At 43.7% G+C, this 27,431-nt stretch overlaps 1 protein-coding gene across 1 annotated transcript in view; it reads left to right on the top strand.

Moving 5' to 3' along the window:
* TMC3 (transmembrane channel like 3) overlaps positions 1 to 27,431 on the top strand; it is a 650,080-nt gene that overhangs the window by 451,682 nt on the left and 170,967 nt on the right. Inside the window, exons 11-13 of the mRNA XM_078684118.1 lie at positions 3,145 to 3,254; positions 3,348 to 3,420; positions 8,569 to 8,814. Of these exons, the coding sequence (XP_078540244.1) occupies positions 3,145 to 3,254; positions 3,348 to 3,420; positions 8,569 to 8,814 (429 nt within the window). The remainder of the gene's footprint in view (positions 1 to 3,144; positions 3,255 to 3,347; positions 3,421 to 8,568; positions 8,815 to 27,431) is intronic.

Raw genomic sequence — 27,431 nt, 5'->3', positions numbered from 1 at the left:
TTCTAATGGGGTCATTTAGAATTTGGTGACCTCAAAGCACAGAGATTTGCACCTTCCAAGAAGAGATCTCTAAATTTGATGGGCGGACATCTGCGAGGGCAGAGGAGTCTATAAGCTCTTCTGACCTGGTCCTCGGGTAGCCGAGCACCAGAACTATTACCATGGATAGCAATTAATACTACATTTGTGCTGTCAATAAATGTGATGTCAATGCAAAACCTTTTGTTCCAGCATATTTAGCGTAACTGGCCCCGCCTGGACTTTTTTGCATTGTTCTACCTGGCTAACGCTGATCCTAAAACAATAGTAGCCTAGGCTACCAGAGGACCAGAGCGGCCTCCCTCAGACCGTTATCTTTTTCAACCATCTTAACTACCCCTGGTCACACTACTGAGGTCCCCTTGTTCTTTAAACATATAGGTCCTGGTTAATGGCACAGAGGATTATTTTTACAATGTATTGAAGTTTGGGTATTATTATTTAATTATTTATTTACATGGTTATTTATTTATCAATGTATTTATTTTGGACTATGGTACTAATGCTGGACACCTATTGATCGAGAACAAGTAACAAGGGAACCATACTCACAAGGAGCCTCGGTGATTAAAGTATTTAACCAAAGAACAATAGCTCCTGTGGACTAATACAAACTTATTTTTAATAATAAGGCCTGCAGAATGGCAATATTCAGGGTTAGAATTGATGTAAAAAAGAAAGCCAGCCGAACACACCATAGATGTCAATTGGTGTAAACATTTGTTTATTTAATAGGTTGAACGAAACAACAATAGATGTATAGTATTTAAAAAAAATAAAATCAACAATAATGATTAAACATTAGTGAGAGGTTTCCCAGTGAAGTTAGGAACCTAAAAAAAGGTGACATATCTCGTGACATATGTATAAGGTTCCTTTAGAACATAAAAGCGACCATTATGAGGTATACATAATGTAAATCCGCACTTTATGCAATGAGAAGTGCTCTGTAGTGTTTCGCTTTTGCTAACAGTTGACAGCTTTTCGACCCTGTGTGCAATATAGGGTCTCTTCAGGACCTAGAATTGTACGCACACCTAGAAGGATGAATGGATAACGTCAGTATGTGGCTATGAAAGACAGATATGCCAGATGTGCTTGTAAAGAGAAGGGCATATTGCATGAAGTACCTGAAGGATGCTTTGCACTGCGAGTGCAGTGAAGAAAAATACTCACAGGGGGACCCAGCCGGGCACTGTGTAATGGGGATGGAACAAGGTATAAATAGACTTATCCTGATGTTAATGACAGGTCCACATTTGAGTAAGCACAGGGCGAACTAAACTTACCCCGTGTGAGGGTAGTGGTAGTCAATCCGAATTGAAGGATGGCACGTACGGGAAAACCTCGGCAATCAGGGAGCAATATTAGCGAGCGCTGTATAAAACAAGGATGAGGCTTGTAGATGTGCATTTAATCATGCGTACATAAGAATGAGCTCGGAAATTAGAACAGACTTACCCAAACGGGTATGTCTGAGCGCTGGAAAATTGGGAGCAGGGCCAACACCATATGTGTTTGTGGCGTGACGGGCTCTGATTCGGTTTACTTGTTTGTGTTGGTGGTTTCCATAGGCAGGTGGGATCTAGAATGATAACGAGTAAATAGTATGCTGTAATCTGAGCATACCGATCCGGTCGGGCAGTGGAAAGGGACAAAAGACTGGTGGTGATGTCTCATGCGCTGTGGCACACGTAGCAGTTAACCTGCCTAAAGTCACGTGATTTTCAAGTGGAATTGCACAACATGTGCTGTATATTTTATAACTAAACTAGCTTACCCGTCGCGCGTTGCTGTGATCTCCGAAGAATGAAAATTCAAAGAAACTCATCATGATAACATTCAATTTACATTGTGTAATTTTTATTGAAACGTATTCATTTTAATATGGAAAACATTTCAAAGTGTCGTTTTAATTCTATTATTTATTCGAGTGCTTGTGGATACACGATTTTTGGTTTTTCCGTCTGGTGCGTACATCAGTATTCAAAAGATTATGAGGGCACTGGGGGGCCGATATTGAAAAAATGTTTATGCCAGAAACCTTCGCGGGAGTGTACTCAACAACTTCCCAAAGTTTCCTGGCGATCGGATGAATGGTGTTTTAATTCTATTTATTCGAGTGCTTGTGGATACACGATTTTTTGTTTTTCCGTCTTGTGCGTACATCAGTATTCGAAAGATTAAGAGGGCCCTGGGGGGCCAATTTAAAAAAAAAATTATGGCTGAAACCTTCGTGGGAGCGTACTCAGCAACTTCCCAAAGTTTCATGGCGATCAGATGAATGGTGTTTTAATTCTATTTATTTATTCGAGTGCTTGTGGATACACGATTTTTTGTTTTTCCGTCTGGTGCGTACATCAGTATTCGAAAGATTATGAGGGCCGTGGGGGTCCGATATTTTAAAAATTTTTTATGCCAGAAACCTTCGCAGGAGTGTACTCAACAACTTCCCAAAGTTTCATGGCGATCGGATGAATGGTGTAGTAATGCATATGCCAGAAACCTTTGCGGGAGTGTACTCAATAACTTCCCAAAGTTTCATGGCGATCGGATAAATGGTGTAGTAATGCATACCCCAGAAACCCTCGCGGGAGTGTACTCAACAACTTCCTAAAGTTTCATGGCGATCGGATGAATTGTGTAGTAATGCATAATGGACAAACAGACAGACAGACATACGTTCGTTTTTATATATATAGATGAAGGGGCTTTGCGGTGTCACGTCTAGTGTTATTGTGATCATCATGTTAATGGTACAATATGGATATAAGTGACGGTTTTAAACCAGCACTATGTGCTGGCCTACCGGTGTATGAATATCGGTTACGGTACCACTTATGTAATCATTTATAGAGGATAAGGCTGCACATAATCATAATCACTTGCTACGGCGTGTGTACACACATTCATGCATGTATTTGACCTTTGATGACAGTTGCTGGATCCCTATTAATATGCCTTGAAACAGTGCCATTGCTGCAAAAATAATAAAATGATACTACTCACTATTCACAGTTGCTGGGTTACTAAGCATATTCTTCAGAAAAATACCATTGTTTGGACACCTATTGATGGCAATGCATGCTATGTTTGTCTTCGCAGGTGAGTGTTGTTGTGTCACTAATTACCATGATAGCCCCATCTGCTTTTGAGCTTGTGGCAGCACTGGAGATGTATCACCCTAGGACCACTCTGCGGTTTCAGCTTGCGAGGTACAGGGATAATCAAAGCCACAAACACTGAGTTTATATGCTGCTATGACGAGTGATAAACCTTTACATATTAATTGTATTTGTTTATTTTAGGGTACTTGTCCTTTACCTGGGGAATCTCTACAGTTTAATAATTGCTTTGCTGGACAAGGTGAACAGCATGAGTGTAAGTATTCTCGATTAATATACTTGGTTTGAGTGTGATTACCAGTTGGAATGTATTAAGCCATGCTACTTTGCAACTTTTTATTTAACGTAATCGTGACAGGGCCGGCGCTAGGCATGGGCAGTATGGGCAGCAGCCCAGGACCTTGCACTCAGCCTAACAGCATGGGGCCCCGCACCAGTGCAACACACAACCAAACCTCTTATGCCCCTGCCGATCCCATTGAAGAAAGGTGTCTGCAATTGGGCTTACAGGATAGGGCCCCATCCCTGGGCCTCTCAGGGATGGTGTGGGAAAGCCTAGGGGAGGGGGACTTTTTATCTTGTGCCAGTTGCAAGGAGACACATTTTGTCCTGCAATTAGGCCTCCTGCCTGGCTGCTCATTGAGACACACTGCACGACACCCATTGTCAGCACTTTACAGTCTACAAAGTTTTAACTCTCAGCCCCCCAGCTAGTCTCACACCTTCAGCCCGATGTGAGCTGAGTAAGAGGTGCTTGTAGGTGGCAGAGAGAGGAGCTGTGGCTCACGGGAAGACTGCTCAAGCAGCTTCCGGAGACCTGAAGGTGTCACTTATGTAAATTAGAAGGGCCTTGCACATTCCCCTTTGACCAGGGCCGCAACAATCCTAGAACCAGCCCTGAATCATGGTGTGCAATTTGAGACATGGGGTGTGATTAATCATTCCATGCAGGCAGCAGCACACATTATTTTCTCTGCCTCTTCCTCTGTCAACTGTCTGACACTCCAGGTGCCCCAATGTGCCCAGCTGGTGCATCTAGCTTTCTAAATGTCATCTCACAAACCACGCTGGAAGGTCATGCATGACAAAGCTAAAAGACATTCCATCGCACAACACATTCACTACTGTAATTGGAACAAACGTATGTAAGACAGAAATAAAAATACACTACAACATCCGCTCTTACTACCAAGTGACCATCAACCTACCTCACATAAACCACACAGGAAACATTTACAGCATCTATAGGGAATTAAGACTAGATTTCAACCAATCACCAAAACACCTCAAAGTGAAACTGAAACCACACTACCAACCTTGAATGCTACACACACCGAAACTGATGCTGAGGTATGTACACTTGGCCCTTGGTCAAGAAGTATTGTGGCTGCTGTGCCTCCTTGGTCTAGTCTCCTTTTTGCAATACCCACTAATGCTAGGAGGGATGTTTAAGTATTGAGTTTGGGCTGAAAACCAGTTTGGGTGGGGTGAAGGTGGCTGTTGGCCTTAATAAAATCTGAGAGATCATTATGAACATGTTTTTCTAACACTTTGCTTATGCCTGGAAGGAGTGAGATTGGACGAAAATGATCCAGACATAAGGAGTCTAGGTTGGGCTTTTTGTGGATAGTCATGGCATGTTTACAGGCCAGGGGTACGGTGCCCCTTTCCAGGGACAGATTGACCATGTCAAGAAAAGAAGGAAAAAAGGAGTAAAAGGATCCTGGGAGGGGGGCAGGAGCTTGTGGAGATGCAGATATGCTTTTTCCAAAGATGATAGTGAAATAATCATACGTTAGTAAAATCTAGAGGCAGAGCTACTATTGTGGCAATTGCCCAGGAAATTGGAGTTTGAGTCTTCCTCCACCTCTAGGAAAGGAGCGGTAGATGTCAGTTATTTTATTATGGAAATAGGAGGCCAGATCATTGCACCTGACGTTAGAGGGTACAGTGGGAGAGCCAATGGGTGTGGGTTCTAACAATGTTTTGGTGATTTTAAACATATCTCTAGGGGAGTTTGTTGCAGCATTCAATCTATTTTGTATAGATGGCGGCCTGGGTAGTTTCAATTTCTGTATGATAAGTCCTTACTTTTTCCTGATATGATGCTTTGTTTTGATCCCCGTAGCCCTTCCTCCCTACCTTTTCTGCAAACTTGTACCAGTAGCTCATGGACACCCACAGAATAGCTCACAGCCTTGTGTTCATCTCTAAATTGCTGCCGAGTCACATTTTCCTCTCAACTTTAAGGGATAGCTGTGTTTATTTTACATTATTATCATCAGGCTGCAGATAGTAGGGCCTCATAATGAGCAGTGCTCAGTCAGATTAATGACTGAAGCTGGCCAGAGAACAGAGGTGAAGTACTTAAGCCCTGAGGTATTTAACTCTTAAATAAAAGTCCTTGTCAACTCAATATTGGTGTGTGAGAACACAATGAAGTTTCTGAATACTTTTAAATGGGAGAAAATTTAAATGAAACGTTACCGTAATGATTTGGTTAACTCTTCATTTTAATGTTCTCCCATTTCAAAGTGTCGCACTTTCAAACAGCAGACCTCTTGTTTCTAATGGCCAGTAGACACTATGCCATATGTAGAACTGAAAAATACAGCCGTTTTTTAAAGTGGGAGAAATCTAAAGTACAGAAATGTTTTCCATATTTGTAAATTTTTGCCGAAAATCTTCCTGCTAAATTTCTCTTATTGAAAAAAAATGGTTCTATGCTTGTAAATATGGTACAGGCTCTCATTCACTCATTCACATATATCCCATTCATACACACACATGTTCATACATCCCCAAAGACCACAGTCTCACTGACACACTTGGCAGCCCTGTCATAGTGCCCCTAGTCAAAGTATTTTGTTTTCAACCAAAGTATTTGGCTCTATGGACATTAGCCCTAAAGTCAATGACGCTGGGTGCGGGGGTGACTGGTAACAATGCATGAGTTGTTTAGCCTTCTGTAGCTTACAATGAATTTCAGTGATCGATAGTAGCTATCATTACAGAAAGGGCTGGAGACTCCTTGGGTCAAGCAATACAATCTCAGGTCTCCAACTTACCAAACTGTTTGATCATGGGCAAATCTCACTCTGGCTGTGCTTCTGTTCCTTGATATGACAATATATATGCACCTTGAAGGAAACGTAATGAAAGAAATAAAAACCAACAGCACTTTCCTAGCATAGGCACCCAGCATGGTCTTCATTTTCTCTCTCTTTGCATATATATATAAATGTAAGAAGGGTTGCTTAGCTGTAGATGGCCACATTTCTAATTAGCATTTTTAAAGAAGACTGTGTCCCTGAGGCAACATTGTGCAAGACCACTTCTGCCCTGCAGCTCCTCCCACCCAGCCACAGACAGGAACCTCGTTCACATATGTGGCTCAAATAGTGAGTGCCCGGTCACTCACAGTGTCACTCACAGTGCCAGCAACAAAAGCTGGACATTTGGTTCTTGAAACCCAACAGCAGTCATACATGTTAGAAGTTATTGTGAGGCATGAGGTCAGCTAGTCCACACTGACTGATACCATCATATTTTAACTAAGCCATGTTTGATGTCTCACTATTAATAAACAAAGCTGTTTTGCTTTAATATCTATAAATAGTGCAGCTCAATCATGGGACTTTAAAAAAAGTGTGAGGTCTGAGCATTAATGAACCCCCACCTTCTGATGAACCTGGAAGCAGCTATACATTTTATGGACATCCGTAATCTCATTTTTGTATTATTGCACGCCTGCGCCATTTTAGTGGTTGTCAGAAGCATCACCTCACCCCCACAGTTAGCTGTTCGGTGCACTACAACATCCTCAATAAAACCGATGAATTCATCTTGGAAGATCCCTCCCTCATCATCAATATACTAAAGAGGTAAGCAGGTAACCATTGATTCCAGTTGTAGGCAGACCTGATATCTGCAAAACAGATCAACTTTTGAATTCATGGTTTACATAGAAGTGCACAAGGAGTTGTCTTGTTGGGAGCAAGATAACTCCTTTGATCAGCCTTCAACTGCTTCCAACTGACTCCTGTATGATATATCAAATATTCTAAATCCAACTCATATCCTCAAATTCAAAAGAGTTTCTCTTACAGAAAAAGTATAAAAAATCCAAGACTGTTTCCTCATATTTCCTCTTACATTCTAGGTATACATACAATCTTTATGTACACCTGGCGCTTCTGATTTTGTTGAGAAACAAACCAGTGGCACTGGCATGGATTGAGTGTGGCGGGCGGGTGGGTGGCTGGCTGTAAGGGTGTGCAAAAAAAGAAAAAAAAGTATCTTATCGCAGTCTCTCTCCTCCTTTTCTCCTCCACGTTGGGCCAGAAAAGCAAGCACCCAGGCACCCTTAAGCCAATCACAATGCTACAATGCAGCTTTGTGATTGGTCTGAGCGCCGCTCAGACAGGCAGTGGGAGCCTAAGCATGCTCTCCACCCAGGCTGTATACAGCCTGGGTGGAGAACATGCAAAGTGGGCAGGACTGTCATGAGCACTTACAGTGTGCCACCACTCCTCCCTCTGTTACTCTGTCATCAAATCATCCCCACACTGCCCGCAAAGTTGCCGCAGAAGGAATATATAAAATGATAATAGCCTCGAGTTATTATCATTTTATTTTCCCTTTATTTTACTGCTGTAAAGCAGTGGGGCGATGCTCCTCCGCCTTATCGGAGGAGCCCCCACTGCAACAAACCCATTTTCATATGTCTTCCTTTGAGGGTACACATTATCGTTTGTGTGGATCCTACTTGCACACCCCCTCGAGTATGCCCAAATTGTTTACATTTAAATCTAATTCAGGCATGTGTAGTTTAAATCTACACATGCCATTTGAACTTCTGTCTCCTTTTCTGAACTGGCAAAATGAGTAAATTACTTTCTCTAGCTCTCTCTTTATGCATGTACATATACACGTACATAATCATTGGGGAGTAATATTTACCTTCTGTGAATGATCCACTTCCGGGAAGGATTCGCTTTACTCCTTTATATTTAGCTTTGTATATCTTTATACTATAAACATCATTTAATAGCATTTTATATTTTGCAACTGAAGCATTGGTTCCTTTTCCAACTTTTTTTCAGAATTGTATTTGCAGCTATATAAATCAATGACTCTTGATAAATAACTGCTCCCAATAGGAGTTGATAAACACTAATAGCCATCCATGTTATATGCAACCTGATATCTTCAGACTTTAATCAGTAGGATTGAAATACAAATTTCCTTTGGTCAATAGTAGGAACGTACCACTTATTAGGTGACACCTATCTTTGGAAACAGCAAGCATAATGTTAACCACATACTGGCATAGATGTTCTGTGAAGGAACACATTAAAATACATGATAACACAGCCTAAGGCATAACATTTTGATCTTTCAGAATGCTGGTAACGGAAGTGCCACTGAACCTGCCCCTTTTCTGGCCACAAGAACATTTGCAACCTTATCGACATCTACCGCTGTTCCTGACCTTGGTGTGAATGGGAACAGTACATTCATCCTAGAACTGGAGGAGAACAGTACTATCACGCCTATCGTAGTGCCTAACCAGACAACATCATCTTCTTCTTTTGACTACAACTTTCAGAGCCAGAAAAATGAGTGTTGGGAAACATACGTTGGGCAGGTAGGACATGATTTTACAAGATGCACAACGGATAAAGAATGTATTTAGTCTAAACTAAAACAGGACATGTTGAATCTGTTTTTTTGAAAATATGCACATTCCGCTGACTTTTAGCTTTATTGACTAGACAGTCCTCGTTCTAAGACTTCTCGAAATAGTGGTGTTTGCTCAACCTTATGACAGTGGATCATCAGGTAAGCCCTGAAGTATTCAAGATGGTCAGTGCACAATTCCCTTGACCATCAACAGTAGGTAAAGACCGATATTTGACATTAATAGTATGACGTCATGTGCTATTAAGGTTGCCATGTACTATTTGAAGGGGTGCACTGTAGGGTACGAACAAGGAATATGAATTACATTAAATATGTTAGTGAACACAGGTTCCCTCAAAACTGCCATGTATCTTACTTTGGAATGTATATGTTTGTGGAATTGAATAGGAACTGGTCCAGACCACACTTGATTAGTTTGCGATAGAGAAGACTTATCAAGTGATCTATCATTGAGGATATTACCTTCCACAAAAAATAGAAGCACAATCGAAATTAGGAAAATAGCGCATCAGATTGTCATGCTTTCTACCAATAGAAGAGGTAGGGAATACAGTTTCCACAATACAGAAGTCTCCTCAGGTTGGTGCTAACAGAGAGGTATTGTTGTCAGAAGCAGATGATTGAAGCACTTCCTTAAGTTCTAAACCTAAGGCAACTTGGAACAGAACGCATAATCCACTCAAAGTTAGCACTCAGAATGGATGAGGAAAAGATTCAAATTATTTGGACTGTGCATTTTAGAAGACCTCAAATTCAAAGCCCACCCTTGAACGGGGGGGGGGGGGGGACTAGTAATAAGTCAGGACTGTCCAAGTAATCTTTTGAGTTCAGAAATATTGGAAAACTGTCTGTGTGCCCAAGTCCATCCTTAAGGAAATTTCTTGGAGGGGACTTATGATAAATAATAAAGTGATAAGTGAAAGGTTCAATAAATGGTTAGACAAATTGAATAAGGTTGTAATGTTGATTGGGAATAATAGGTTGGCATGACATTTTAGGTGCTGTAGTTAAACAACATGACTATTTAAAACAACGTAGTGAAAAAGTGGAAAAATGCCACAGTGTGGCAAAGACATTGCTCCTGAATAAACTCAAGATACTGGTAAATATGGTACACTAGAATAATATTCTGATATATCATATATCAGAACCTGAGGGCTCTCTAGTGAGATTCAGGAGTATATGATTCTACTTCTAGAAGAGAAATACAAAGCTTTCAGGGCTCCTACGTTGGTGCTATGATTCCTGCACTCTTCCAGTAAAGTTGGTCAGAGATAGAGATTGCCTTTTAAAACAGACATTTGAAAGCAATATAAAAATAGTCCTAATAGCATTGTTTCTAGTTCCTCGCAGGACACTCTTTTAGAGAATCCACACAAACAATTTAGGTTATAAAAGAATTCTAAGGAGCTCCAAAGGGTTATGGCAACCTCATTATACATCTGCTTATCTCGGGAAGGGAGACTCAACATCTGTGTAGATCGAACACTGAATAACGTTCCTTTTCCATGACACCCGGAACATTATTTCATGTCCAATTCCCATTTTGCCTCAGAGCATGGCATGATAAATATGCAATACAATAACATTATTGAGATGTTGCTGACTGTTGTGGCCATCCCTGTGCCTTGGCCATAAGTTCATCCTTGTCGTGTGGCGCCGCGGCCAGGGCGACTGACGCTGGAATCTGGGGACCACGGTTCGATCCCCGGCTCCGACGGCAGGTTAGCCCAGCACCATGTGACTCTGGGCAATAGCTCGCTTAATCTTCCCGACGGCCCCCCAGCGCCTAGAGACCCTTACGGGTGATTGTGCGCTTTACAAATGTGGACTTTACTTTTACTTTATCTAGAATATACATGTGTTGGAGCTGGAATGGGGAGGGTCAGCTGGAGTGGTTTATCCAGCTGTCAGGGCTCTGATAGAGTAACCCGATATTACAAATAAACAGTCTTCAATCTATTCTGGCAGTGCGGACCTTGCTTCACTTGTGGAACATATCGTAACACTGATTATTCACTCTAAGAACTATTCCATTCAGACCCCCATTCAGGCCCCCTCAGTGTCTGTTCGTGCCATACCTTTAATTGCAGTAGAGTATCAGTGTTCAGAGCCTGCTTGCTAAGTTTTACAATAAAGCAATGAGTGAGACAACATCCCACTTCCCTACTCATGTTTGACTGAAAGGGGAATTAGTGGATTAGCAACTTGTTTATTTCATTCGTTAAGGCATCCTCTATTCGAGTGCTATAAAAAAAATCTAGCTTTGCTAGAATCTAAGGTTGTTTGGTGCAATGTTCCTAGGTTGAATGCTAATCTAAAACGTGCTCACTACACATTCCTACCTTGAGAAAGTCAGTTACCGCCCAGTCCAGCTCCTGATCACCGCCTCTTCCGACCGCGCCATACCGCCCAGTCCGGCTCGGCCCCAGCAGCTGACAGCCGCTGCGGGGAGCTGAGAAGTCGCGGTTTCGAACTTTAGGGCAAAGCGGTAGTTATTTACGGCGGAAGTAACGCGGCCACAGCATACCGCATACCGCAATACACCGCGGAGTCAGGTGCGCGCTGTGAGTTGTGGAGAGTCATGGGGGTGCAGGAGCCTCGCCCAAGACCCGCTGCTGCAGTAGGACCGCCGGTCAAGAGCAGGGGAAAACCGAGGAAAAGCGGCATTAGCCCTGCAACCGAGTCGGGAGCGGAGAGAACAGCAAGGGGCGAGTCCCAGAGGAAGGAGCAGCCCAGCCAGCTCTACCCCACGCGGGAGGTAAGCTCTGGTGGCAAGCGCGGCCGCCGATAGAGGCGGCTGCGAAGTAAGAGCCCGGCGGGTGGACCAAGGGGCTGACTGACTAGGTCTCCCAGCCCGCGGTCCCCCCTGAGTGCCCCGCTTGCCCCCCTCCCCCCCTTTAAGACGATCATTAATATTTTTGACAAGTTGAAGAAAAAGTGGAGGCAGCACCAAATTGCAAAATAAATTGCAGGAGACCAGGATTTGCAAAAATAGATTTATCTTTTATTTTCAAGTTTCAAAATATATTTTGTCCAATGTCAATACGATGTAGAATGTGAATAACGAAGACGGATAGTACCGATATGGTGGTACGAGTGCTAATCAAGAATGCCAAAATGTATCTACGTGGGGGGCCGTAGGGTCTCTTGAGTCGAGTAATATCAATTTGACATCAGTGAATATTTTTAGAGTCCTTTGTGATGTCACAAAACAAATTCGAAAACAGACAGTCCTTGATAAGCCGCTGTTATGAGTAACTCGGACGGAGTTCGACGTGCGTAGAGGCCCCCGACGGAATCAGTCAAACAACCAATATTTTTGACACGTTTAGCTCTGAAACTGCATAAAAAATTTGCATAGACTCGCCAGTTGTCACTTCTTGACTTTCCCAAAAGGCTCACCATCTGGGTCTCCTCCATCATCTCTCCCACCACCCTCCTGCACCTTTACTTTCACTACCGCTCTTGAAGGCAGGCCAAGTGCTGTGGGAGGCCAATCATTTCACCGGGTCAACTTCAGTACCCCTTTTTGCCAAGAGCACCACCACGCGCTCACTCCAAACAAGAGTTGCTGCAAGTACACCGCCATAACACCCACCTCCAGTTTCGGGCAACAAGGTGCTGCCACAAAGGACTCTGGGCACTGTAGTCCTCCACAGTGACTGAGCGCTTGTAGAAACAGGCATACAAATAAAACAAAGGGGCCGCTTTCAACAAGGAGGCCCATAAGCACTGTGTCATATCGCTTGGAGCCCCAACCTCCGGTGCCTGAGGATGTCGCTCAAGAAGACCCAGCCAAGTACGGAGGCAGGGCCGGAGGTGGACTCCGAAAGCACAGCACAAAGAAGAATAACTAGGAGCATTAGCTCTCAAAAACCCCAGGAATCAGTTAATGGCAACACCCTCCCTCAAGGACTTATCACTCATTTCTTCCAGGCTACAAGTGGCCCCACAGCCTTGGACGAGGGTCAAGCTGAGACAGTGTCAGAGATCATCCTTAAACTGGGCCCTCCAAAGTCAAATAAAGATCAGAGATGTCCTTTACCCAGTGAGTTTGCTACCTCACAGAAACTGGGAGTCCTGATGCATGCCTCCAGCCCGTCGCTAGGGCGAAGAGTCCGATATGGATCACAGCTGACATTCACATGAGACCTATAGTGGGGGGGAGTGAGAGCGAGGAGAAAGAGCACAAGGAGGCAGCAGCAGCCACTTCCCCAAAGAGAACACGTAAACTATCGACCTCAACGGAGACACCCCGCGAAAAACAGAAGACAACTCCCTCAAGAATGGACGCACTAACAACTTCATTCCTGCAAAAACTAGAACAGTCCATCGAACGAACACTGGAAGCAACACCAATAAACCCGGGCAGATCTGCCGTCCCGGTCACGTCTCAAACAGAGGGATGGAGCCCGCTTGGCCTAGCACACCAGCAAGACGCAACGGAAGAAGTCACATTCAAAAAGTTAAACCTGTCTGCCATAAGAGAAATACAGGACACAATGGCTAGGGCGCTGTTATGGCAGTCCACAAAGATGGAAGTACAAATCGATCTGTTGCACTCAATTGCTCAGCACCTGGCGCGTCAAGATGATAAGCTGGCTAAATTAGAGGTTCTACTCGAAGTCCAACATGCCAACGTGGCTAACACCGATGCTAACGCTGCCATTATTGACAAATGGGCAAGTCTACCAGAAGTTTTAAAGGACATGCTGGCACTAGCGAAAGGAGAAAGTGAGACGTCCCCCCCAGAACAAGCCACTGAAAAGTCATCAGCCTTGAAGACAGTGCATCTTGAACTGTCCAACTATTGCACTGCGGCTAGCAGTCCACCAAAGGAGTAACTGGCAGGGCTAAGCAACAACAGCCCTTCGGTAGCACAAGGGAATGGGGAGCTCGAGGTCTTGGCACTTGACACTACAAGTGACGACTCATTTGACACTGCCCCTCCAGCGGCAAAGGCCGAAGGCGCATCGGCCGGGATGAAAGCTCCGCTGTCAAGGAGGGCCAAAAAAAGATTAAAGAAACAAATGAAGAAATTTAAAGCCAAAAGCAGACAAATACTACCAGCAACACAAACTTTGGGTGATATGGTAAATAAAAGCATCCCAAAACCACTCTATCCCATTTTCAACTTCAAACCGGTAATTAAGGCCACGAAACCAAGAGATGCACCTCCCGTCCCAGACAAGGCCCAAAGCCCTCAGAACACCCATCGGGAGAGTAGACACGACGAGGAGGCTCAGCTGAGGATGGCACAGGAGGTACTCGGTGCCCAACTCAGCGCCCCTAGCTCCCCCGGTTTGGTGCCTCAACATAAGACTGTAACAAACTCCAACGTACACCAGGGCGAGCTGCCAAGAATCCAAAGAGAGGTTGGTTCAATAAATGAGGTGTCAGGAAGACTGCTGCCGGGAGTCACCTACAAAAACCCTCAGTTCACAAACTGCCAGAGTCACATCATACTGGGAGAAGGGCAGACCTTGCGCCCTCCTCAACATAAACATCAATCTGCCATATATGAGGTGCTGCTGACTCCCAGATACTCTGCCAAAGGCTCCTACGATATTTTAAACAGGTCTAATATTGTTCACCTCTTTGGCTCCATTGCATCCTTGGCACAAATTACCTCAGACTAGATCGAGAGGGTAGTGTTTAAAAGCTTGGAGACAGACACCCATGGCGACTCCACCTTACTCGGACTCGCACAACAGCAGGTTCAATATGCGATCCTCAAGGAAGTCACACAACTCGCAGAATGGGGCATAGAAGTGACTGTCCCCAGGGCGCCAAAATATCCTCATGTTCTTACGCCCAATCATGGCCAGCAAGAACCTACTTCAGTCCTCAAAGGAACTAGGCTCATAAGCCCAGATGGGGGACTGAAAATAGGGGGGAGGCCAAGAACTCCACTAAAAACTAACATCTTGCATAAAGACACGCAGCGGAGAGTACAGCGGTTTCAGCATGGTCCGTATTATCCGGAGGTTACTCGGAGACAGGGGCCCTAACCAAATATACACCTCTGGAAATGGTGTACACTCACATCCTCCCAGGGGTCAAGACCGTAAGCTCACCCTCATTTCATGGAACGTAGCAGGGCTAAACAATATTCTCAGAGACACAACCTCACTTGAATACCTCGCACAGGGAGACATACTGTGCCTCCAGGAGACCTGGGCGAGGTCAACCATTCCAATTGAAGGCTACTACGAACACTTTAAATCAGCGACCAAAAGGACCATCTTTGGACGCCCGTCAGTGGGCCTTTTCATCTTCGTAAGCCATGCCTGCAAATTTAAGACCACAGAACTAAAAGTGGCGTCACCCGACCTTCAAGCCATTACAATAGAGGGGTTGAAAACGGGTCAAAAGTCCCATCCTCTTATACTAATTAACTGTTACATCAACCCAACTAAATATCAAATGCAACAGGCCATGGAAGCACTTATTACCATGTTGGAAAATCTACTCATAAGTTTAGAGCATCATGGTGTGATAATAGCGGGCGATTTCAACACTAGAGGCCTGGGTCAGTTCCCCGCAGCGCTCTCAAGTAAGAAGTCAGCCCCACTGACTGAATTTCTCACAAACTTTAACCTGCAATCCACTCATGGGTCTCAAAAAATGCGCCATCACTCCTGGACCGCCAAACCGACCTTCCAGAATAAATCCACCATTGATTATATCTTTACCAACGAAGGGCTGGCCCATAAACTTTGCGACTTCACGGTGGACGATAGACAGGAAAGCGACCACAGGCCCCTCCGCGCAATATTTAACCTAGTGTGGGAACAGGTGGAAGCTCAGCAAATAATCGGAGCATCCACAGGCGAAGAACAACTCTGAGTCCTCAAAAGGATAAAATGGTCGACCAACCTCAGCCACAGCCTGTCACAGCTTGTAGCCAGCAGGGAGGCAGATCTAAAGTCACAAGACATTAAGAACGTCACAAACTTCTGGGAAAAACTGACCACGGATTTACTGAAGAGTTTGGGTAATCCCAATCAACCAAGAAACCATCAAAATAATACCAGGCCAAGACGCAAAAAAACACGGAGTTTGTTACAAAGCAAGAAAGCGCTTAATAAGGCAATCAAGGTAAAAAAGAAAGGCATTCACCCGCCAGCGAAGACCTCTATCTCTGCCTTGCGAGCCAATTACAAAAAGAAAGTTTGGGAGCTGAAAAGACAGTGGACAGAAAAGAACTGGCTCAAAGAGTTCGCCCTAATGAAAGATAAGGACAACAGCAAGGTATGGCGTTACATTAACAGCCTGACCCCCAGAGGTAAGCATAAGGAAAACAGTGTTGCAGGGGCCGTGTGGGAAGAATACGCAAAGAGGTTGTACACCAGTGGGGTAAATCAGATCATCCCTGGCAGCGCAGAGTGGTCCAAGGAGGCTGCTGTAACCATTAAAACCCAAGGTATGCCGAAAGACTTTTTAAGGCCCAGTCAATCTGTAAAGTACACAGAGGAGGAGATCTTAAAGTTCATTAGGGCAATAAGAACAGATGGGGCTCCTGGCCCTAACGGTATCCCCCCCCAGGTTTTTAAAACTGCCCCCGCCTTCTTTGCAATCATACTAACCCCGTTATTCAATCATTCTTTTGCCACCGCAATCCTGCCAACATCTTGGAAAGGCTCGGTCCTATTTCCTATACACAAGAAGGGTGACCACTCGAATCCGGCTAACTATAGGCTCATAGCGCTTCTTGATATAGAAGCCAAGGCATACGCCCGCCTACTATTAAGGGACCTGGAGTCTTGGGTAGATAAGAACAGCATTCTCCCGCCCTCACAGACCGGCTTCAGGGCCAATAGTTCCACCTTGGACAATATCATAGCGCTCTCATACCTTGCGAAGCAAGCCAACATGAGGAATAAGTTGCCTTTGTTTTGTTGTTTTATAGACTATTCAACCGCCTTTGACCGAGTAAATAGGAGTCGGCTTTGGGCAAAACTTGAGACCTGGGGGCTCCCTCAGACTCTGCTTAAAGCCATAAAAGCTCTCTATGAGGGGACATGGGTTAAGGTGAAATTAAGTCCGACAATCACCACAGCAAGAATCGACACCAACTCTGGACTTAAGCAGGGGTGCGTTTTGGCCCCCCTACTTTTCAACTTGTACACTGCAGACATGGGGCAAGCTTTGAAAGATGCAAACTTAGTACCTCCAAGACTGGGGAAGTTGGCCCTGGGTACCCTTCAATACGCAGACGACACGGTGGTCATGGACCACACCAGGGTGGGGCTTCAAAGAGCTTTAAACAGTCTGGCAACATACAACAAGGAAAACAGCCTTCGGATCAATGAGAGCAAGACAAAGATAGTAATCTTTGGCAAATACCACCACAAAAAACAAGCAACATGGTCCTTGGGGGAACACCGAATCAGTACAGCTCCCTCCTACAATTATCTGGGTGTCTGGGTGTCAGAGAAGGCCACAGCAGTTAAACATCTAAAGGAGTTAAAACCTAGAATTGATAAAATAATCCTGTCCCTAAGACGTTTAAGCCATCGACTAGCCAGCCCCTCAGTCGAACCTATGCTGACCGTACTTGGGGCAAAACTGATCCCCTCTATTACATATGGCCACATAGCCTATCCAGGAGCATTTGAGAAAAAGATCAACGCGGCGCAGGTGAAAGCGTACAAACTCGTGCTACATGCCCCAAAACAGGCAAGGAACAACAGGCTAAGGCTAGAAATAGGCTTGAAACGCCCAGAGCTGACACTACAGGGGGACTTGCTAAAATATTACATCAGAGTGCTGAAATCGCCCGAAAACAACCTCAAACACTTTCTTAAAATAATTTTTGGACAAGCTGGCTCCCCATGGCACACTATGGTGGAAAAAGGTATCGCCTCACTGAATATCGAGGGCAAGAGCCTACTCCTCCCTGAGATTCCCTATTCAGCCTGGGCCCAAGCAGTAAAGCGCCAAGTCCAGACCATCTCATTTGAGCTTGACTGCTCTTCACTTCGGCACAACTCATTAACTTTGGCCCTGGATAAGTCTTACATCCCAGGCAAACCTCAACCATACTTGCAAGACTCCCTATCAATTCAAGCGAGGAAGAAAATTCTGTATCTGTGCCTTTGGCCCCTCAGGATTGTGGACTTTAACCCAAAATGGGCACGTACGGATGGCGCCATCGCTTGCCGGCTATGCAGCTACCGCAGAGAATCCTGGTTGCATCTTCTGTGCTGCTGTTCCAAGCTGGACAGCGATCGACATCGTCTGTTGCGCCCGGCCCTACGATCCCTAGGCTACAGAACCTGTAGAGAGGCCTCGGATTGGTGCTTTTCGGCAACTACGACTTGCCTACTAGCTAGGGCCGGCAAGTTCATCCATCAAGTAAGAATGGCACTTGAGCTCCACCAAAAGGCCACAGACCTCAACGGTACTGATATTGTGTAAGGAGCACCATCTGGAACCCCAACTATACCAGCTGATGGTTAATTATGGGGCCGATTAGGATGGCGGGTTTTCCGCATCCTCCGGGCCGGCGGAAGTGTCCGCCGGCCTGGAGGATGCGGAAAAACCGCTGCGGAGCCTCCAAAGACCCACCGCCAAATTAGGATGGCTGGTGGGTCTGGAATTCCGTCCGCCGCTTTTCCGCCGCGGTCGGCTTCCGACCGTGGCGGAAAAGCTATAACATGGCAGGCGGTGTCTATGAGACACCGTCCGCCATATTAGGATGTTCGTAAATACATGCTTTTCCACGGCGGCTTTTCCGCCATGGAAAAGCATACGGACATTCACTTTGGGGGCCCGTTGCGGGCCCCCTGGGTGAATGGGGGGTGGGGGGTGCACATGGGGGGTACCTATGGTACCCCCCTGCATTTGCGTGCACAAAGCAGCAGGCACCGTGCGGTGCCGGCCGCTTTGTGCATGTAAATGTAAAACATGCTTTTTTAACATTGAAGCTGCACCCGCCGCAATGTTAAATATAGAGGATGTGACCGCCACCCTGGCGGTCACATCCTAATCAGCACGGAGGGAACGCCGCAGCCCCTGCGGACGTTCCCTCCTCCTCAAGGGTGGCGGACGGACGCAAGTCCGTCCGCCATCCTAATCGGCCCCTTAGTGTGTAAAGCAAGTGCAATCACCGGTCTTAAAAATAAATCAAAGCAGGGCTGTTTTAGGGCCTCACGAAGTTCATTCCGACTGTCAGCTGCTACTTTGTCGAGAACAATCACGCTGAACTACCACAAAAGCCTAAATTCTTGAAGGTGGGAAGATAAGGACTAAACAAAAACGTTTCTTTGTATTTCTTTCTCCTTTTTTTAGTAGTTTTAACGGACATAAAGTAGCGAAAATACACAACATATTACTTTTAATGTTGTACATAGGGTTTTAGTGGCTGAAGGTCTCTCCGGGGTGGGGGACGATCATGTGTTTTATACTGTAAAGATTTTAATTAATCGCACAGTCAATAAATAAAAAAATAAAAAGAAGAATGCTAATCTCCTACAGCAATGTGATACACGTGATATCTTAATGGATTAGTACAGCAATCACATCTATCTGTCGTGCAGCGATTAGTGAAGCCACTCCCCTGTGAATCTGGATGCAACACCGCCAAGTAGGGCTACTGCAGAAGCAGCCCCTCATGCGTGTGCCCCGCCAAAGCACTGCTAGTGCATGTACGTACCTGCAGACCCATTTGCATGACCTGACTCCCATTGGACCCTTGCGGAACAGGCACACAACCTGACTCCCAGTGAAACCCAGTGGCCCTGGGGAACAGGTTATTGTGGGTATCTTGTACAATGGCAGAATTTTTAGAGGGGAGTGATGCAGCACTTGAATACGATTTTGGTGTGGGTGAGAAGGCAGTGAGAAGTGTGGCTGGGCAGCCCCCAGCTGAAATCTGAGCTGAAACCTGAACCCTGATCCTTTTCTAACCTGACCTGATGTAACCGCACCAGATATAGGAGGTGGCAAAAAGGGGATGAGCTGAGTTACCCTAAGGAAATTAGGGTCACTCTGCTCATTTCAGAAACAAACTAGTGGTAGCAGCCTGGATACTAGTGAAGAGGCTGCCAAGAAGACTGTCCTGAAAAGAATTTGCTAGAGCCGAAATCAGTTTAAATAAAACTCTGTTTACTATCACACACAGGGCTGATCCCAACCGTACTTCATCCAATAGGCCAATGGACCTTGGATGTCGTAATTGAGTAGGTAAAGAGCAAATCATCACATGAATAGTAATCACAATTTCTATCTAAAGTTCAGTCAATAACAAGAGTTGAATAAAGTTTTAAGGATTTGATTTTTTACAGTTTAGTAGAGCATCTTTATTTAGAATCATACGTTTTATTTTAATTAGTTTCAAATAATCAATCTTTTACAGAATTGATAAAACAAGTATGGTTTATTCCATTATATTAAAATGTACTAGGCGTGTTCCATAAAGGAAAAAATCCCTATTGTAAGAATGGGGTAAAAAGGTGTCAGTAAGTACCCATAAAGAGTTCAAGTGAGAAAGAGAGTGAGAACAGGCATAAGTTCAAAATACATCCAAAATCAATAATCGATCAAAGCAGAACTTCTCATAAAGATAGGTTAACAAAACTCAGTAGAGCCTCAAAGCAATAAGGAGTATCCACAATCAGCCATGGTGTTGGACAAAGAAAAAAGGAATGAGGGTATAGTGTTAACCTATTCTAGACACATGTACTATTATAAACAGTCAAAAATTAATTTGCAGTTAGTGTTGCATCTTTTCCTCCTCTCATCCAACCATCTTTCAGGGCTCTTCCTGAGAACAGGATCACTCCTTTCCTTCTCACACGAATAAAATGGTTCACAGGCAGTAATCTCCAAGTGTGCAGCTTTTTTTATATTAGTTTAAACTACATATGGTTCTTTTGACGTTCAGGACATCTTTTTCCAAGAATAGGACTACATATTTAACTTTCTAATAAAACAAATTGTATGTTAACTAACAATGGGCTATGTAGAAATCAAAACATCTCCAATAACGAGAGAACATTAGTTGATCGACATCATCCTTTGGAGATAAAACAAATATATTAAAAGAGGTGAAGTTCAGTTTATGTGCTGCATTCTTTGAGTGGTTATTCTTCATAATTCTACTAAACAATATATTCTAAACAAGTATTTCAAACCTTTATTTGTATGAGTAGAAACATTTTGCAGAGTTATGTGAAACATTTATTTCATAAAAACATGATCATGGAAAGGTCAAGAATTAAACATTTGATGTGTGATCTATCACATTTTAGTCAAACTACTCACTAAGCAATGCAGCTTTTAACATTTAGAGGCCTAGTACGAGTAAGTATATCTACCTACTTCATTTATGCACATTTTTAAACGCATTTTGTTCAGTCAGTAGGTTAACAAACTTTATTCGGTTGGACAAGCATAATAAATACGTAAAATGCATGAAAGACATGGACATAGGTAAAAATCATTACACAAGTCATCTAAAATTTGATGTCCTTAATCAAATACATAAAAACAATAGGTATTAACATTTTCCACTTTGTAAACTCTAATACTCAGTTAATGTTACAATACAATATTAATCTAGACAGCAGCGAGATTATGATTTACAGTTCATCTGGCATATAAAGCCACAAAAGATAGTTAAAGTGCAAAGTGCCATCTGAAAGTGCAAAAATTGATGACCTTTTAAAAAATTATATTCTGTGTGAGCAATTTGTTAGCATAAAATGTAGTACTAAATATTAAAATTGGGAATTTCACTACTAAACTCCCCAATCGCACTGCGGCAGAGATGAATTTATAAATCATTTGACATATGTATTCTATTTGAAGGAGCTGAAGGGAAAATAATGCTGGCCTACATTTCCTAAGATTCAACACCCTCAATATTGGAATAATAAGTTCTTTTGATGGTAAAGGAAGTGCAGCATAGTCTGGGCTGAGTTGGAGTCACATGGGAAAGGGTCCAAGTAAGAGTCGCAATATACTTTTATGGGATAAGAAACCAGTAAGTGAGCAATATTCAATCTAAATCTGATAAGATAAAATCTTTGAGTGTGACCAAACGCGAGCAAAAGCTATGGCTATATTCTTTTGGTGCTGACCAAGGGGAGATAATCAGCTACACGCTTCTTGATAAGTTCCATAAGTTCCCTACACTCTGTAAAAACAGTTAATAATTGCTGCTTTAGCTGAGATTTTGTGCCTGCAGTGATAAGTAGTGGGTTGGTAAAGCAATCTCGCTTCCCTATGAGTGTCAGCTGCCTCTTGATGTAACTAGGCCAAGGCATTTTGTGAGCATGACCCAAACTTAAACAATCCTGTGTTATTGCTCGATTGAGGGCTGGTTCTTCATTTGTCGAAAAACGAGCGCGATAACAAAATAGGGGCAGTTTGAATGCAATATGTTACGGGAGTCAGGCCTAGTTCCATGCGAGGTAAGATACTCGGGAGGCTAGAACGAACTTACATTGGTTTTCTTAAGAAAACATTTTTTGTTGTGTGCAAGGTAGAAACATTACAGAATCCCCAGACCTCGTCCCCATACAAGATGACAGCACAACACCGTGCAATATAGATCTTAATTATTGCATCGATGGGTTTGTAGCACAATTTCCTTGCGAACCTGAATAGAACCTCAAGAGTTTTATCGAAGCTCCTCTTCATAACCTCAATAAGAGGAAGTCTAGAGCCTTTATGGTCGAAAGTGACACCCAGGTAGGAAAAGTTTGATTCCTGGAGCAGCTTATCCTTATTAATAAGACAAGTTTTCATTTAGAATGTGCTTTCCCCACCACCATGACGTGTGACTTAGCTGTGTTAGTCTTTAGGCCTAAATTGCTCATAAAATCCTTAAATCTGTTTAAAAGGATTTGTAAGCACACACCAGTTCTTGAAATCAATACACAATCATCCGCATATAATAATGCAGGAACATTTTTCTGACCCACCCTTTGGACATCAGCCCCCCCTCATTCAGATAACTTTCTAGCTCATTAATGTATAGACAAAACAGAAAGGATGCTAGCACACACCTTTGTCTGACCCCACAGTTCATTTTAATCAGAGCTGACCGTTCACCTTCTGCCCCATATCTAACTCTTTCCATCATGTGCTGATGCATCTGAGTTAAAAAATAAATAGGTGCATCTAGGCCCATTCCCAACATTTCTTTCCAGAGTTTCCCTTTCACAGCCCAGTCAAAGGCTGATGTCAGGTCCATAAATCCTAAATAAAGATTGCTGTTTTTTACCAGCATGTATTTACTTATCACCAGATGGAGATTACGCATTGCTCGAAGGTGCCCAAACCTTCATTTAAGTCTGCATGTTAATATTACTCGCCTTTGTAACTATATTATTTAGCGTTTTGCTAAAACCACCTCTTCAAGGTCGAGGGATGTCCGCTGGAAGGGTATTACCCTGACATAAAATTGAAAGATAACACAGAGGATAGCATTTTCGGCTTCAGTTTGCTTTATAATTGTATCTCAGTATAGGACAGCTTACAGTTTGGGAGAGGTGGGGCGCAGCGGCCAGAACAACTAACTCCGGAGCGCAGGGCTCACAGTTCGATCATCAGCCTTGGCAGCAGCTCAGCTCAGCATCATGTGACTTTGGAAAATAGCTCACTTAGGGGCATGTGTATAAGCCTCTATCACCACCACAACGCCACTTTTTCTGATGTTGTGGTGGCGATAGAGGTGTAGCCTTATTTAGAAGGCATTGTTAAGCTACTTAATGTAGCTTAAAGCTGCCTTGTAAATAAGGCCCCCTTTCAATCTATGCTGAGCGTGACAGGGGTAGGAAGTGGGTGTTGCGGTGGGCGTTCCACCGCAAAACCCATTAATTTTGACGCTACCCCTATGTACAAGGGGAGCATACATAGGAGGCAGCGCCAAACTTAAGACCAGGGAAAACCTGGTCTTAAGTTGGCAAAACGAGGAGAAATGCATTATTTCTCCTTGTTTTTGCTTTTTCCATGTGTGCTGCCCAAGGAACAAGCAATCTTTCATGGATTGTTTATGTACAGGAAGGTCCCCCTTCCACTATTGAGCAAGGGTGCCTGTGTTGGCGCTATACTGCTAAGTGTATTGCAAATGCAGGAGGAAACACAAGGCTGCACAATGCCCTTGTAAATATGGTGCAGCTTTGCTTTTCAAAAGTGGCGGAGTGAGGCGTTAGCCATAACGGCAAACGCCTCCCTCCGCCACTTCCTTGTACATATCTCCCTTTATCTCCCGATGCCCCCCAGCACATTGAAACCCTGAAGGGGTGATGTGTTTGCGCTTTACAAATACGAATTATTATTATTATAATATTTGATTAGTATCACAAAGAAGAACCAAAATGATCAAAACAGCCTCCTGAAGATAGCTAGGGATGGCGGGGGGGCATAGGTTTTTGGGGCGGTGGTCTCCTCCCGCTCCTACCTGCTGCCTCGGGGGTGACAATCGCCTCCTCGAACCTCCACGCTCTACATTACGCTATCGCGTGGCAGCAATAGCTACCGAATCTCGCCACAACCCACTCCCGCTCTTGAATGGGGTCGCCGCCGGGACCACCACGAGCAGCCATAAGGCTAGCTACACCACTCAAGTGACTCGTTGTAAAGATGTACCACACACCAATTAAGTAAAAGTAACCTTCATTATTTGAATATGGATCATACACCTCAGCCTGCTTCACCAGCTCCAGCCCTTTCTTAAACCTCCCTTCCTTTTCAAACTAATACATTCTACACATGGAGCTTTGGCAATACACGTTTCACAACCATGGAATCAATGTAGGTAGCCCTTTACCGATCGGAATCGGCCGAAAATACCGATTTTCGGCCGTTTCCGATCGGTAAAGGGCCATGGAGATGTAGGGGCACATTTTCGGTAATTTTACCGATTCGTTATCATTACCGAATAGGTAAATTTACCGAGTCTGTAACATTTACCGATTCGGTAATGATAACGATTCGGTAAAATTACCGAAAATGTGATGTAGGTAGCCTATGTTCCGGCTGCACATGGCTTACAGAATCGGTATTTTACCATGGAATACAAATCCATGGTAAAAAACCGATTCCTGTGTACATGCACATCTGTGCATGTACACATGTGCCATGTGACAGACAGACGTGCCCTTAGGGCATGTCTGTGTGCCACATTGCACACATGGCCGTTTTGGGGGTGCTAGAGGGTGTCAAAGTGACACCCCCTGCACCCTTGTGAATTCCTTAAATACCGATTGGATAAATACCGAATCGGTAATGCCTAATCATTCCTATGGGCTTCAAAGCCCATAGGAAAGAATGGGCATTACCGATTCGGTATTTACCCAATCGGTAATTAATGAATTGTTAAGGATTCGGTAACGAATCCAGATGTTGGGACCTACATCCCATTTACCGATTTTAAAATACCGAATCGGTAAGATTCGGTATTTCAAAATCGGTAAATGGGATTTACCTACATCGGGCCCGAGTTGTTTGCAACGAGTTAAATAAGTAAGATAGAAACAGGATATCTCACGCGTGCAATGCACTACACTTTCATACAAAAAAATAACAAACATAAGGCAGATTTAAAACGTGCACAGGGTGTAAATTGAAACAGAGGAATTGCCCATTTTAAAGGGGTACAGCAGAGGTTGAAATACCTTAAAAAAACTATGGGAACTGTGCTCCGAGTTACAATGTTGTACATCAGCATTAACAATTTAGGAGTGGTCATTTTTTTTAGCAAAAGCATGGTAATTGTTAATGTAAAATGAAAAAAGATCCAGCCACTTCAGCCATAGTTTCTAACAGTGACCAGTAGATGCCGATATATCTCACTCACAAAGGAGCAGTGCTTAATTTGAGTCGATTCTTGCAGGGGGGCACCAGCCTGAATATTTGGTGGACCGGCACATGAGCAAATTAAACATCTTATTAAATTGGGCGCAGGGAGAAGCCATGAAAATAACTGGATCATACTCCTGTTCCGCAATTTTGGAGAAAGTATCAAATATCCCTGGTATTATTCCCCGCACTTTTACTGCCGCAAGATTGCATGATTCCTCCAATTTTAGTTAAAGGTACCAAAGCATTGAAATCAGCCGTTGGCCAATAAACTATCAGTATTCGTAAAAAAGGGGAAGATAATGATCACTACAGTCTGTGAAGGGGCCCTAGACTGGTCCTGGTTGCCAGCAGTGCTGCATAATAACAGAAATGCTAGCATAACAGGCAACATTGGACACCATCCCCTAACAATAGATTATCTCAAGAGATAACCAGCATAAAATAAAAAAGAAACGTGCCTTTAAATTTTGCTTCTGGATGATAGACAGTTTGAGACTCTTAAAGCACAAAGTGACACAATTTTAGATTTTATATGCCTCCAAGAAACTCGGAGTTTGGAAACCACGGGCCGGATGTACGACTCGTTTTTGCATGCGCAAATGGGTTTGCGACCTGTTTGCGCATGCAAAACCCTACAGTGTCATGTACAATTCCTAAATATGGGAGTCGCAATTTATTTGCGACTCCCTATTTAGGAATTGCGAGTCGCAATCCGGAAGGGGCGTTCCCTTCCTAATTGCGTTCGCAAATCAATGTACGAATGATTTGTGACCGCAATTGGGGTTACACCCTTACCCTCTAAGGGTGGTAATGCAGTCGCAATTTGGAAGGTGTCCCCAGGGGAACCCTTCCACTTTGTGACCGTCTCTAAAAATATTTTTTAAGGGCAGGCACTGGTCCCAGGGACCAATAGATACTGGAGGCAGCCCTGAAATTAAAAACAAAGCTGTTTCCATTCTCCCAGATAATAATCTTGAATGTTTACCTGAAGCCAGGAGAAAAAAAATAAAAATTAATTGTATTATTTTTTATTTTGAACATCTATAAAGTGCACTGTCACCTAAAAGATGTCCTGGCGCTAGAGCAAACAACCGGGAGTCAGACAACAGCTAGAGGGGAGAGAGGAAGTGTAAATTATTGGAGGAAGAGCCAAGTTTTCAAAGACTTCCTGAACCGTAGAAGATCAGTTGAAAGCCTAAGAGAGGCTGGAAGTCAGTTCCAAAGCTGGGAGGCCATCATAGAGAAGGCACGTCCTCCCTGTCTGGTCTTTTTGAAATTGGGAATACAAACAAGATTAGCTGGCGAGGAGCGGAATCATCTCCCTGGAAATACAGGAATTAACATATTATAAAAAATCTTTACAATTAAAAAGTAATGGTAGCACCTTATAGTAACAGGTGATTTTAATATAAAACTGATGAAATGTAATATTCAGCATACATTGCTTGAGAAGGATGACCAAATATTGAATATCCCTGAGGCATCATGTGGCGACCAACGCAAAGACAACTTGGGCAGGAACTTACTTGATGCCCTTTATAGCCTAACACTAGGAGCATTAAAAGGCCAGTTCTTCTCTGACAAAACAAATAACTTATACCCGTAAATTAAAAACGACACTTTTTGCATCAATGTAATTGTTCCATCAATTTTAAAACTTTGAAATTCAATATTGACTAGAAAGTGACAATCAGTCACTTTGCTTACTATCAAGTGTACTAGGAGTGAGACAAGAAATCA

Source organism: Lissotriton helveticus, chromosome 3_1 (genome assembly GCF_964261635.1).
Source record: "Lissotriton helveticus chromosome 3_1, aLisHel1.1, whole genome shotgun sequence".
Classification (NCBI taxonomy): Eukaryota; Metazoa; Chordata; class Amphibia; order Caudata; family Salamandridae; genus Lissotriton; species Lissotriton helveticus.
Note: the sequence above shows the minus strand (reverse complement) of the source record. Positions and strands in the feature narration are given on the sequence as shown.